Source organism: Hesperophylax consimilis, chromosome 13, assembly GCF_061612785.1.
Source record: "Hesperophylax consimilis isolate HC1 chromosome 13, BYU_Hcon_1.0, whole genome shotgun sequence".
NCBI lineage: Eukaryota > Metazoa > Arthropoda > Insecta > Trichoptera > Limnephilidae > Hesperophylax > Hesperophylax consimilis.
The window spans coordinates 32,674,866-32,688,720 of NC_142848.1; the positions used below are offsets into that span (position 1 = coordinate 32,674,866).

General features: G+C 37.5%; 2 protein-coding genes across 7 annotated transcripts in view; one reads left to right on the forward strand and one right to left on the reverse strand.

The window, feature by feature from the left end:
- The first annotated feature begins 6,332 nt into the window (after positions 1–6,332).
- ND-B14.7 (NADH dehydrogenase (ubiquinone) B14.7 subunit) lies at positions 6,333–8,944 on the forward strand. The gene is made up of 2 exons (XM_089639027.1): positions 6,333–6,961; positions 8,813–8,944. The coding sequence occupies exon 1, from the start codon at positions 6,424–6,426 to the stop codon at positions 6,955–6,957; it is 534 nt and encodes a 177-aa protein (XP_089495153.1). The 5' UTR covers positions 6,333–6,423; the 3' UTR covers positions 6,958–6,961; positions 8,813–8,944.
- RIC-3 (RIC3 acetylcholine receptor chaperone) overlaps positions 8,933–13,855 on the reverse strand; it is a 43,089-nt gene continuing 38,166 nt past the window's right edge. For all 6 annotated transcript variants that reach the window (XM_089639025.1, XM_089639026.1, XM_089639024.1 and 3 more), the window contains one exon: positions 8,933–13,114. In XM_089639025.1, the coding sequence (XP_089495151.1) occupies positions 10,751–13,114 (2,364 nt within the window). In that variant the 3' untranslated portion in view covers positions 8,933–10,750. The remainder of the gene's footprint in view (positions 13,115–13,855) is intronic.

Consider the following 13,855-nt stretch of genomic DNA (forward strand, 5'->3'; position numbering starts at 1 on the left):
TTCTGTAACCATTCTTCCCATTTTATCCACGGTTGATAGTTTTCTTCTAGATCTTATTGTAGACTTATCGAATAAAAAAATATTGTCTAAATACCACTCTAATCGTCTTGTAATTATAGTGTTGAAAGTTTTACAAAGACATGAAATTAATGAAATTGGCCTTATAGAGGTCATAAGTTTCGGATCTCTTCCGGGTTTAATTATAGGCACAATTTTTACCTGTTTCCATTGCATAGGTAATGTGGAAGTTCGTAAAATTAAATTGAATAAATCGATAATAATCAATTGACAAGAAGTAGGTAAATTAGTTATCATAGAATAAGATATCATATCTATTCCTGGGGATGTATCTTTCATTTTTAATACTGATTGTAGTTCGGAAGCTGTTATCGGTTTGTGAATGCCAGAAGTCTCCGAGGTTTCTTCTTCTGTCCACACATGTTCAATTAGATCTTCGTTTGGGGCCAGATATTTTAGATACTCTAACGCTGATTCGCTATTCTCAAAGATATTTGGACGGGAGGTTCCTATTCCCTTATACCATTTTATTTTCTTCCACATATCAGAATAGGTTGTATTAGCGTCAATAGAATCACAGAACTTTCTCCATCCATCCCTTTTTGCTTTTCTTACTATCCGCCTGGTACTCGACTACTTGCGCTTTAATTCTATGTAATTGTCAATATTAACATTTTAACGTAAACGAGTCAGAGCTAATCTTCTTTCAGCTATAGCTTTCGAGACTTCTTGATTCCACCATGACTTCGGTTTGAATTCTTTATTTTTAGACTTCTTAAAGAATGGAATACTTTCATCTGCACCTTTGTTCAGAACTTCTTCTAATTTGTAGTAGTTTTTTTAAAAATATTAACTCCACACAGGAGGCCCTGAAGAAAATAATTTCCCTCAGGGCCTATGTCATCTTTGGGGATGCTGTGTGGAGGGTCTTTTTGTGGAGAGGAAGGAGTGAACATGGGTCTTGAAGAGTCCCATGTTGTAGGAGGGAGGAAACACAGAGGCTGGCAGCTCGTTCCACAGCCGAGCTGTTGAACTTAAGAACGAATCGTAGAAGCGACCCGTTCTCATGTGACAAATGTCAACCGTGTACAAATGTTGGGCGCGCGTTTGGCGTATATCCCGACTACGCACCGGTGCCGAAGGGATCATTGACGCTAGTTCCTCAGAACATCTTCCATTGTAATACCGATAGAACAAGGACAGCATACCTACCTGACGCCTGTGCTCTAAAGATTGCAGTCCGTTTGTTAAGATTGGGGAATCTATCAAACGGACCGCCCATTTCTCCACAGAGTCAAGGGTTTTTTTCAGGTATTTTAGGGCTCCGGACCAGAGATGGCTGCCAAATTCGACAGTAGGGCGCACTTGCGATTTGTACAGGGTCAGCAGTTGTGTACCTACTGTTAAAGTATCTGCGGGCCCTGTACAGTACGCCCAGCTTCTGAGAGGCCAACTTTACTCTGGCTTCGATGGAGCCCCCATACCTGAGCTGGTCACTTATAAGTTACACAAAGCATATCAATGGCAGGCCTGTTCGGAAGATTGCTTCCGTCGAAGGAGACTAGATTATCATTTGGATCCCTTTAGACGTAATCAGACAGGATTGGGTCTTTGAAACATTAAATTCGACGAGATTATTTTTACCCCAGGAGGAAATACTCTCGAGATAACAGTCCATTCACTGCTTCAAAGCCCTCCGAGCCGTTGGAGTTTGTGTGCCCTTTGGGGGCTTGTCAAACGAAAAGCTATCATGAACTGTACTGTCATCCGCGTAGCAATGAATCGGTGCACATGTCAAAAGGTCATCGATGTGCAACAAAAACAAAGTCGGAGACAGAACCGATCCCTGTGGGACGCCAGCATTTATAGAGTGTGAGGAAGAGGTTAAACCGTCAGCAACTGCCTGAATCGACCTATCCCTTAAAAAGTCAGCAATCCACGTACACAGGGATGCGGGAAGTCCGTAAGAAGGCAATTTGTTGACAAGTCCTCGGTGCCAGACCCGGTCAAAGGCCTTGGATATGTCAAGTGCGACCATTTGGGTCTCACCGTGACGTTCCAGGCACCGCCCCCAAACATGCGTCACATACGCGAGAAGATCACCGCACGAGCGGTTCCGCCGGAATCCGTATTGACGGTCGTTGATAATTTTGTTCTTCTCGAGGTATGTGAGCAGTTTGTCGTTGATCACACGTTCCATCACTTTGGACAGAACTGATGTGATCGCTATGGGGCGGTAGTTGGCCGGTTTGGAGCGGTCACCATTCTTGGGAATAGGGTGAATGACCGCTTTTTCCAACCAGAGGGCACAGTGCCACACTTCAGGGACATTTTGAAGAGCTTTGTCAAAACTGGAACTATTTCCGCAGCACACCTCTGCAATACCAGGGAAGGTATTCCATCAGGTCCACTAGCTTTGTTAACATCGAGCCCCCGTATAACGTGGAGTACATCCCGTTGCCGGATCCTCAGCTTTTTCAACTAGAAGCCGCAGTGAGGAACCGACGGCGGAACAGCACCTCCGTCGTCGAGGGTCGAGTTTTCCGCAAACATTTTCCCTAATAGGTTGGCCTTTTCGGTGGCGGTGTTTGCTAGTGAGCCGTTAGGTCTGGTAAGAGGTGGCAAACTGGGTTTGCGAAAATTCCGACCTATTGAGCCCGCAAGCGACCAGAATGCTCTGCTGCTATGCGGGCAGGCAGCCAGCTTTTTGCTGATTTGCAGGTCGTGTTCGAATTTTCACCTATTAATGATTCTCTTGCATAGTACTCTTGGATTGACAATGATTGTTCTGGAAGATTTTGTATTAATTTTTCCACCGTGGATTTATATTTGATCCAATCTGCTTTTTTGAAATTTCTTTTCAAAATTGGTTCATAGTTACAAAAATTTTCTTCTAAAGTGATAATAATTGGTAAATGATCACTACCCATCGTATCTGAATCTACCCTCCAGTTACAAGTCAGTAGGAGCTCTGAAGATACCAGGGTAATATCCGGGCTCGAACTCCTTTGTCCAGGATGTCCAAATCTTGTTATATCTCCGTTATTGACAGTAATAAGGTTTGAATCTTGGCAGGATTCTGCAATGAGATCTCCCTCGTATCTCGTATAGCTCTATCCCATAGTGGATTGTGGGCATTGAAATCACCGCATACTAGGGCACCTGATCCCATCTGATCAAAAACTTTCTTCCATGTTTGAATTGTAACATTTATATTACTAGGACAATATATCACGTTGACGGATTTCAGATTTCCAGCATTGAGTAAGTTAACACTGCATAATTCTAATTCACAGGATCCGATGATATCTAGGGTTCGTTCAATTGACTGTAAACTTTTATGGATTAAGATTGCAACTCCTCCATAGCCATCGACTCTGTCTCGTCTATATGTTGTATAGTCTTTAAATGTCAAAATGTAAGGAAATTGTAGCCAAGTTTCTGATATAAGGGCAATTTTAATATGTTGCCTCTGTAAATATATTTCTAAATCAGGTTTCTTAAAATGTAAGCTTCAAGCATTCCATTGTAATATGTTAAGGTTATTCTTATCCATTATTCGCCGTGACAAGTGATTTCAATACATCATTTAAGCCTCCATCCTTAATAATACCCACTATGGTGTCTATGAATCTATTAATTGCTATTTTTACGAGATTTTCCAAGTTTTCCCCATTTATAATTGCTGTCAATATTTCACGAGCAATGTTGACATTACTGTTGTTTTTTTAATTTATATGCATTTCAGCTGTGTTTGTCTTATTTCGTTTAAGTTTCTCAGCATAAGTAGTTTTTCGGCTTGATTTGTACACATTTTCTTTATTAAACATGTTATTTGGAAAATTTACCTTTTCTTTTGAGTTAGATATCTTCTTTTCTATGAGTTTTTTCGCCTGTTTATGCGTAAAAATTTTTTTGCCATTTTTTGTGTAATCTCTTTTTCGTTCTTCCACTTTGGACAGTTAATGTCATTTTCCGGATGGTCTTCTCCGCAGTTAACACATTTGGCTACCTGGTCACAGGTCTCGTGCTCTCCATTACATTTCGGGCACAGCTTAATATCTTTCTTGCTACAGTTATTTGCAATATGTCCATACCTCCAACAACAGTAGCATTGCATTACCCTGAACACATAAGGTTCTACTCCGAATTTGACCCCGTACATAAAGACGTGTGATGGGATCTCTTTCCCCACGAATTTCAGGCTCACAGTTGTCGTCAGTTGACCCTCTTTCCCCTTTCTAGAGAAACGCTTTATGCTAACCACACTTTTATCAGATTTGACGACTTCCATGATTTCTTCGTCTGTCACACCAAGGTCTACCCTTCGTATTACACCGAAAGAAAATTCATTATTATTTTTTTTACCACTTCCCATTTCTTAAAATTGAAAATTGAATTTTTGATGGCTTTTTCGGCTTCCAGATCGTTTGGGAACGTAATTTTCATTTTTGTTCCGGAAATTATTTTCAATTTCTCCATTTTCATTCCAGCCTTAAAAAGTAGTTTCGCCATTCCTAATTTTCCAGATAGGTTTTCTCCTTGTACCGCAATGATTCCTTTCTTTTCATTCAATTATTTTTTCCCTGTTTCACTAGTTTCTGAGTTCAGCCTTGACCTTTTACCGGACCGTGTCACGGTTTGCCACTCTCCAGAAATCTCATCACTTTTATTATTTGATGTTTCCATTACATCATTAATCACTATTTTAGGCGATAGTGGGTACACCATATTACTGGATGGACCCAGAGCCTTCTGGCCCTGGTCTCCCCTTTATTTATATTTCAAGCACGAGTAGTTTTTCGAAAACAACGTTTTGTAGATTTATTGTCACCAATATGCGTCCACTGGTAGTAATTTCTGATTACGTCAAAATACGGAAATTCGAGCGCGGCTCGGACCGTCGTCTGCTCCCCACGAAGGTTCGCTGCGTTCGCGGCATACTGTGGGGAATTATTTATTACAGAAGTTCTCTGACTACCCCCCCTTTCCATGGATTTGAAACATTTTGTGGGGAATTACATTTCACAGAAATTCTCAACCCTCAATAACAACCCCCCCATGGATTTCGAATAATTATATTGGGGGAATCAAGTTTACGTAGAAAATTTGTGGGGTATATGTGGGTGGAATTTATTTGAGTACAGTTTAGAAATTACTTATTCTTAATCAATCTTTAAGTCAGTATTAAATATTTTAGATTATTTTGTCACCGGTATTTTTACCAGGTATTTCTTTGTACCTGTACTCATTGTACCCAGTAACGAAAATTACTCACAGGACCCAGCTCTAATATGTTCTAAAATACCCACAAGGATATAGAGATACAATATTTCCCACAAGTTCCTTTACTTAAAAAAATGAAACATAATTCCATTGATATTACAGTTTATTTTCAGATTTTCTCTTTCGTTCGGGCTTTAAAAACCAACATCTTGTTAATTTGCTGCAAACGAAAAATAAATATGGTGCGTTCTCACAATTACAGTAAATATTATTTTTCATTATGGTTGGATAATCGAGAAATGCCGAGGATCCCCTCATTTTCCAAAAAAAAAAGTTCTCCCAGCAAAAAACCCAATCCCAGAAAAGTCTCAGAAATTCCCCGTAATTCTGGGAATTCTCCACGAATTGACAACTTTGATTTGCATTTTGTAGACCATAGATATATTACTCACGTAGACTGGTTGTGATGAATCAGCAGTTCAGTCGTGCCCAGTCGTTAGATAGTTGATTTATGGTCGTGCCTACCAAACTGTGTGTTTTAATGGGATGCTGTTTTATTCGTTGACGATTTATAAATAATTCTACGTATAATAATATATAATAAAACTTATATATATTTAGAATGAGCGTTTTTATTGATCTATATGAATATATATTTTTGAAGTCATAATATTTTTCACTGGATTTTCGTATTATATATTCCGATATATGTTGATATGAAATAGTTTAGTACAATATGCGTCGAAGATGCTGCAATACACGGGTGAATATGCTGCGAATAAGCATAAGAAAAAGCGCGCAAGCCGCGCTCGATTTACGGGAAAGAAACGAAGCAACCGCAAGCGGCCTAGCGCGCCAAGTTATGGTTCAGCTCGCGAGTTTATACAAACCCTTAAAATCTGGGCATTTTTATTTGAGGTATTTTATCAGGTGTCAATTCCATTTTTCGACCTATTTATTTCGACATTTTTGTGAAAAATCAAAAAAATAGCCGATTCTCAGAAAATAATAAGATCGGGAGTTCCAGTTCCAACCAACGCAAATTCATCGGCACAGGAACATTGACCATTTATACTTCTGGCGAGAGTGGTTTATTTATGCTTCTGGCAACACCACCGTTGTGTAACACAGCTGTCAGTTTGGTTATTTTCAGTGAAAATCCCTTAAAAAATTTCTAAAATGGCGATGGAGACACTGAAAAATGTAGTAAATTATGAATATTACGATACCCCAGACGGGACCGATTACTTCAAGAAGCTAGTTAGCATCACCAAATACGTCGCTCCTATCTCCGTCATAGTCGCAACTCACGACGTGATGCTGTATTCTCATCCCAAAGGTTACGGCCCGATAATGGCGAGATACCTGGCCTACGCGGGCCCGGCGCTCGGCATGACGGCCGCCTTCACGACCGCCACCTTCCTGTCAGCCAACATCCGCAAGAAGGACGACTACTGGAACTACCTAGCGGGCGGAGTGGCTTCGGGCTCTGTGTACGGGGCCTTCAGGAGCTGCATGATGGCCGGCTTCAAGTGCTCCGTGGCGATGAGCGTGTTGGTCATGGTGGTGAAACACTCTAACACGGAGGGCTATTCCCTGTTCCCCGAACCCAAGTTGAGGATGGAAGGGGGACCCAGTTATGTAAAGAATCAGGACTTCTCCATCACCAAGTATATTCCTGGTAACTGGACCCGGAACCCTAATGACGTCTAAACAAGTAAGTATCTACTTCATATCTCTGCTTGATTTCTCTTGACAATTCACTCGTACAACATTTACAGTTGCATGTTGCATGGGTTGTATCTCTTGTCTTATTATCCTGACTATTAGTTTCTGACTAGCGCTGAAGGTACACATTGTGTACTGGTTCTTTACCTTTTCGAAACCTCACTGAGAAACGGCTTTTTGTCTTGCTCACACCTTCTGTTTATTGTTTATAGTGAGAAAGAGACCATAAGTGTATACGTTTATTGAATTTGAATATTCTAAAAGTTTTTACAGCTATTGAGCACTTTTATAATACCTACGGCTATGACACCGCAATGGCAACATTCTTTATCACAATAATGTAGCAGCTCTTTCTTACACACTAAATAATAGTGTGTAAGAACGAGTTGTGGAAAATGAAACAAACAATGTACGTATGTCTGCTTCCTCCAAAGGAAAAATGTAATCATTATCATACATCTCTCTCACACATATTGAAGAAATGAAACGCCTTTACCGTCTCCCTACGAATTATAAAAGTGCCCAATCGAAAAGATCTACAGTGTTCTTTTTATTATATTGAAAATATCCTATTTTTTTATTTTCACTGAAATATTCTTTTCTAAAGTCAATTAACAAGTTTGGAACACAGTTTCAGTGCGAGTACTGTGTTCGCATCAACAATCACTGCGATACTTATTACCAAATACCCTATAATATCAATAATACCTCCAACTTCTGAAATTTCTTATACATTCTGATGGCAACATGACACACTAGCACCTCCTAGGAGAGCGAATTGTTCACCTTGTATTTTTTCACACATTTTTATGGATTTTATGTGAAATATGTTCTTTATTTTACCTTAATAAATTAAAGAATTCGAAAAAGAATTAGGTAACCTACATGCGACTTTACTGCTTTTTTTCTCATGCATAAAAAATGTGGCTCTTAACTCTGCTTTGTGATTTACAAAGGTAATTAAATACTTAAATAATTTTGAGAAATGTTCATCAATTTCTTATTTGTAGATTTCACTCTTGTGCTTAAAATAAATTTAACAATTATTATCACTAATAATTCTATTTATATATGCTTTAATGAGGACTAATTAATATTATAGGGTATTTATTATAATTAATTGATTCCGTTTCCCGCAGTTATAACTAATCCGTCAATGTTTTTTTGGCATACTAAAAAATGACTTGAGTGTTTTTGTTGTTTGTGATTATTACACTCATAAACTGCACACACAGAACCTACAGTTTGGTACATTTTTATATATATTTTTTATCAATATTGATCAAAATACAAATTAGAAAGTGCAAAATACCACCACCGAGTACTAAATATATTCAATTTGCTGCCATTGAAAGGAATGTCAATGTCATTATGCTATATTAGCGCCTCTAGCAGCTAGGGTTGTTGATATTGCCAATATTTTACTGGAGTTGGAAGTATTATTAAATTAGTAGGGTATTTGCTATAACTACCTTCAGGAACTAGTGGCAAATGCCAACCCCAGCAGATTTATATGTATTGCAGCCACAGTTTATATTTCACATTGACCAAATATGCTATTAAGCAATAATTATTAGTAGACATAATTAAGCATATTTAGTCAACGTGAACTGTTTGTTCGTTGGTAATCTGCAGTAGTACTCCAAAACGATGACAAGTTATCGATAAAACCTTTATTGATTTGCTTGCGCTTGGGCCTGAAATGGCAAAAGTAGAAAATTCAAAATGGTGTCAATGACTGTCAAGTTTTTTTTTCCTACTTTTTTGCAGACTAACCAAGTTGTCTAATTTAATTTTTATTAAGAGTGTTCTGGTAAATATTTTTATTTCTTTCTTTCAGATTGCCATTGGGAAAGGAATATCATTTAGAAAGTTGTATGTTATATTTATGCTGTTATAATGTCCTCTAAGGATATTTTATATCTATTGTTCTTAGGAAACTATTGTAAATAAAATAAAATTAAATGAATAACTCTTGTTTTTATTTTTTCTTTATCTTATTTATAACAAACTTATTTCTAAAATACAATTTACAAACAAATTATTAAGACTAAATTTACATGTTTTAGTAACGCCTGTAGGCCTAAGAGTTACCAGAAGTGGTTTATTCTTTTATTGTGATTAGGAAAGCGAGGTTCCAAACATTTCACAAAAGTATATTATAACTTAAACAAGGTACCAAACCTTTCACAAAAGTATATTATAACTTAAGCAAAGTTCCAAACCTTTCACAAAAGTATATATAACTTAAGCAAGGTTCCAAACCTTTCACAAAAGTATATGATAACTTCAGATGTACTACTTGTCCCGTAAATATTAGATTTTGCTAATGAATATCAAATAAAAACCTTAAAGTAAACCTAATCCAAATATACGATTGTTTCTTTTTTCAATATAAAAACTAATGTTAAAATGAATATTATTATTTACGCTAAATCCTACATGAAGTTAGAGATAATTTCACGTACACAATCATTGAATAACTTTAAAAAAGTTAAAATTTTATGATTTGGCAACTAATTATGTACATAATTATTACTAGGAATCAAAGGTAAAAATACATAAAAGCAATAGTTATTTCAAAATGCCTATTAATAAATTAATTGTCTTGGAAAATGCTCTATTCTTAGATATAAAAATGTTAATGCAAATACATAAATAATTATTGTATGATCATTTTTTTTTCAGTACAAAAGCAAATGAAACGCTAGTATTTTACAATATTATAATAAAATGCTAAATGGCTACATAATAATGTTTGAAATCAGTTCATTACACACACGCGTTGGCACATTCCAAGTCTTTAAGCCATTTTATTTGAAAAAAAACAACCAACTTATTGTTTTTTATGAAGCAAATCTCGGCAAACTTTACGAAAATTATTAGTACATTGTCTTGCATTATTAATGATGTCTTCATTTCCTCTCAAAGTTTACTATAAGCTCTTTCGTCTTATCTTTGCAAGTTAAAATTTGGAAGTACTATCTCACATCATAAATAATACACAATAGAGTTTTAATTAATACTTAGCGATAAATTAATGGGAATATTATTATTAACTCAACCATCAACAACAATTAATTGAGTCCGTAACTAGATATCCATTAGACTCTATTCAAAATACTCTTAAATGTAAATAAAATTTGTTTTGGAAATCACAATATATCTGTATAAAGCAGGGCTGAAAAAAATATAGCTTTTTTTAATACAATTAATCTTGGAACAGAAATAAAAAGCAAAATATCCATATAAAATATTATATACTCTACATATAAAAATATAAGTGATAAAAATAAAATGTTCAAGTGGGAACATGTTGGAAATACTTTGGTAACCTGTGGGAAAAAAATATCTATACTCACGATTCACATTCCAGAGATCTGATAAAAACGGTACATATCCTTTTGTTGTGGAGATCATTTTTACAAAATCCATAGAGAGATCCCCAAGATACCGTTGTAAGAGAAAAGCAGTTCAAATAAGCTTTTACACGGTCAACTTAAAACCATGTGAAGAAAACTAAACCATTTTTCAAGATGAGCCAAATTAGTTTTTAGAAAAAGCTTCTTTAAAGGATATGGTAAAATCTAGCCACAACACATTGCAACAAAACCAAAATTAATGTGATAAAAATTTGTGAGTCAAAAGGGTGTGAAGTCAGGTTACGTAAAGAAATTCTGAATTGACATTGACAAAGTCACAAGTTGACTAATCTGAGTTGACACCCTGACCCACAGATTCAAGATAAAATAACAGAAGATTAGAGGTGGGAATATGATTATGCCTTCTTTACTGCGGTTCCTTTGTTGACTGCCGGTTCTTCTTCAATTTCTTCCTCTTCTTCTTCAATTTCTTCTATTTCCTCTTCTTCCTCAACTTCTTCGATTTCTTCTTCTTCTTCCACCTCCTCTTCTTCATATTCTTCCTCCTCGTCAGAAGCATTATCTTCTACAATATTCACAGTCTCCACTTTAGCTGACTCCCTCTCCTCAACAACGTTGGATGGAACATCCTCCTCAAGATTTTTCAATAGATCGGCTTCTAGGTCTGCGACATCTAGAATTTCAACATTCTTTAGTTTTTTACCCTCCACGTTGGTTGTTTCATCATCTACTACATTTGGCGCTACTTCGTCTTCGAGAATTGTTGATTTGTAATCTTCAAAGTTAGAAGTGACATTGTCTACAGCACCATCTGTCGATGCGTCTTCTAGGCTTGTTATGACGTCGTAAACACTGGACGTCTCACAAATTTCTGCATTAGATGTTACATCGTCCGCTGCACTGACCACCACTTCATATTCGACATCAGCTTCCTCAAGATCTTCAACAAATGCAGGTTGCAGCTCTTCATCATATTCAATGTTAGCCACTTCATCATTACTGACATTTGTCAGGACTTCATTGTCTTCATCTAATGCAAACTTATCATTTATAATTGCAGAAACCAAATCTTCGAGATTTGTCGACTCAAGAACTTCAACGTAAGGCGCCTCAGTCACTTTAGTTACGATATCATCTTCAACATATGTGGTATCTTCGCCTTCAATCTTTTCCGATGCTATAGCTGCAACGTTGGCTGAATAACTGTTTGTGGCATTGATAGCATTTCCTGTCAGGTCCTGCGATACACTTGTAGCTACAATGTATTCAATATACTGCGGAATATCCTCTTCAACAGTTACAGTTTGGTATTCATCAACATCTGTCAAAACATCTTCTTCAACATTCATAGCAACATCTTTTTCTTCTTCCATTGCAGCAGCCAGCTTGTCAACAGCTGAGACAAAATCATCGACATTTGTGGCAAGGACTTCTTCGATCTTAGTTGTTTCATGATGTTCATCAACAGGTGCCACGACATCCTGGATAGTTTCCTCACCCTGGAGACTGATGGAGCTAACCCTTTCACCTTGTAGGAAGTCATTCTGAGCAGGTTGATCCGATTCAACAGTTGTAATTTCATATTCATCAACGTCTGCTACAACATCTTCTTCAATATTTGTGGCAATATTTTTTTCTACTTCCACTGCAGCTACTAGCTCGTCAACATTTGCGGTGAGGATTTCTTCAATCTTGGTTGCTTCAAATTGTTCATCAACAACCGCCACGACATCTTGGACAGTTTCCTCTCCCTGGAGACTGGTGGCGCTAAGTTGAACCCTTTCACCTTGTAGAAAATCATTCTGAGCGGGTTGATCCTTTTCAACAGTTGTAGTTTCGTATTCATCAACGTGTGCAACAACATTTTCTTCAATATTTGTGGCAACATGTTTTTCTAGCTCCACCGCAGCTACTAGCTCATCAACATTTATAGCGAGGACTTCTTCAATCTTAGTTACTTCGTAGTGTTCGTCAACGGGTGCCACAATATCCTGGATCGTTTCCTCTCCCTGGAGACTGATGGAGCTAACCCTTTCACCTTGTAGGAAGTCATTCTGAGCGGGTTGATCCCCTTCAACAGTTGTAGTTTCGTATTCGTCAACATCTGCCACAACATCTTCTTCAATATTTGTGGCAACATGTTTTTCTTCTTCCATTGCAGCGGCTAGCTTGTCAACAGCTGCCACAAAATCACTGACGTTTTTGGCGAGATCTTCTTCGATCTTAGTTGCTTCATGGTGTTCATCAACAGGCGCCACAACATCTTGGACAGTTTCCTCTCCCTGGAGACTGATGGGGCTAGCCCTTTCACCTTGTAAGAAAGTTGGTTTATCCTCTTCAATAGTTACAGTTTGGTATTCATAAACATCAGTCACAATATCTTCTTCCAGTGTAGCGGCTAGTTTGTCAACATTTGTGGAATGGACTTCTTCAATCTTAGTTGCTTCAAAATGGTCATCAACAGGCACCACAACTTCTTCTTCAATATTTGTTGGGAGATGTTCTTCTTCCACTGTAGCTTCTAGATTTTCAAAATTTGTGGGAAGGACTTCTTCGACCTTAGTTGGTTCATGGTGTTCATCAACGGGTGCCGCAACATCTTGGATAGTTTCCTCTCCCTGGAGATTGGTGGAACGTTGAACTCTCTCACCTTGTAGGAAATCGTTCTGAGCTGGTTGATCCTCCAACATATTCCTCACCTCCATATCCTCGTCAATCTGATCTTCATCTATTTCCTCCTCCGAACCATCTTCATACTCCTGAAAGCAATTACAATTTAATAAGTGAGATCTGTATTATTGTTGCAACTCTCTCCTCAACGCAAGAATCATTTAGTCCGTCGTCCCACAGATCGGTTTATCAATCCACATAAACCAAATGCTGTAAAGACCCTGCCCAGAAAAGTTCCACACTGAACCGCGCTGCAGACTGTAACCTCACTATAACAAAGTTAATTTTCTGTGCAGGGCCTTTCAGCAGTCAGTTTATGTCGATTGCTTACCGACCCGTGGGACGACGGGCTTAAAATCACAAGTGGATGCAAGAGATTGACAAGGCTATAAATATTAAAGATAGAGAGATTTTTAATATACACTGAACTTCACTAGAATAATATATCCAGTGAAATCTCGATCAATTGTGCCTCAAATAATCGTTTTCCCAAATATGTCGATTACTTCTTCCAGTCACGAACCAATTTCATATAAAACTCACAAAAATAGATCGCATTGATCCTTCCTCTATGCATTGTTATACCGTATTCCTTCTTAAAAGCACGCAGTATTTATACTATTGTACTCGATTGATCGATCGGTTCCGGCATCCGCACATCAGTTGTCGTTAGAAATTCAAACACAGCGGTGAGCGCATGCGGTTATCTTTTTACTTTCTAGGTTTTGAGCAGTTTCAACCTTAAAAATGAACTGTCTGGAGTAAATAATTAAAAATTAAAATTGTCGAGAATTGGAAAAAAATACTGCTGAAAAACGTTTTGATGCAGC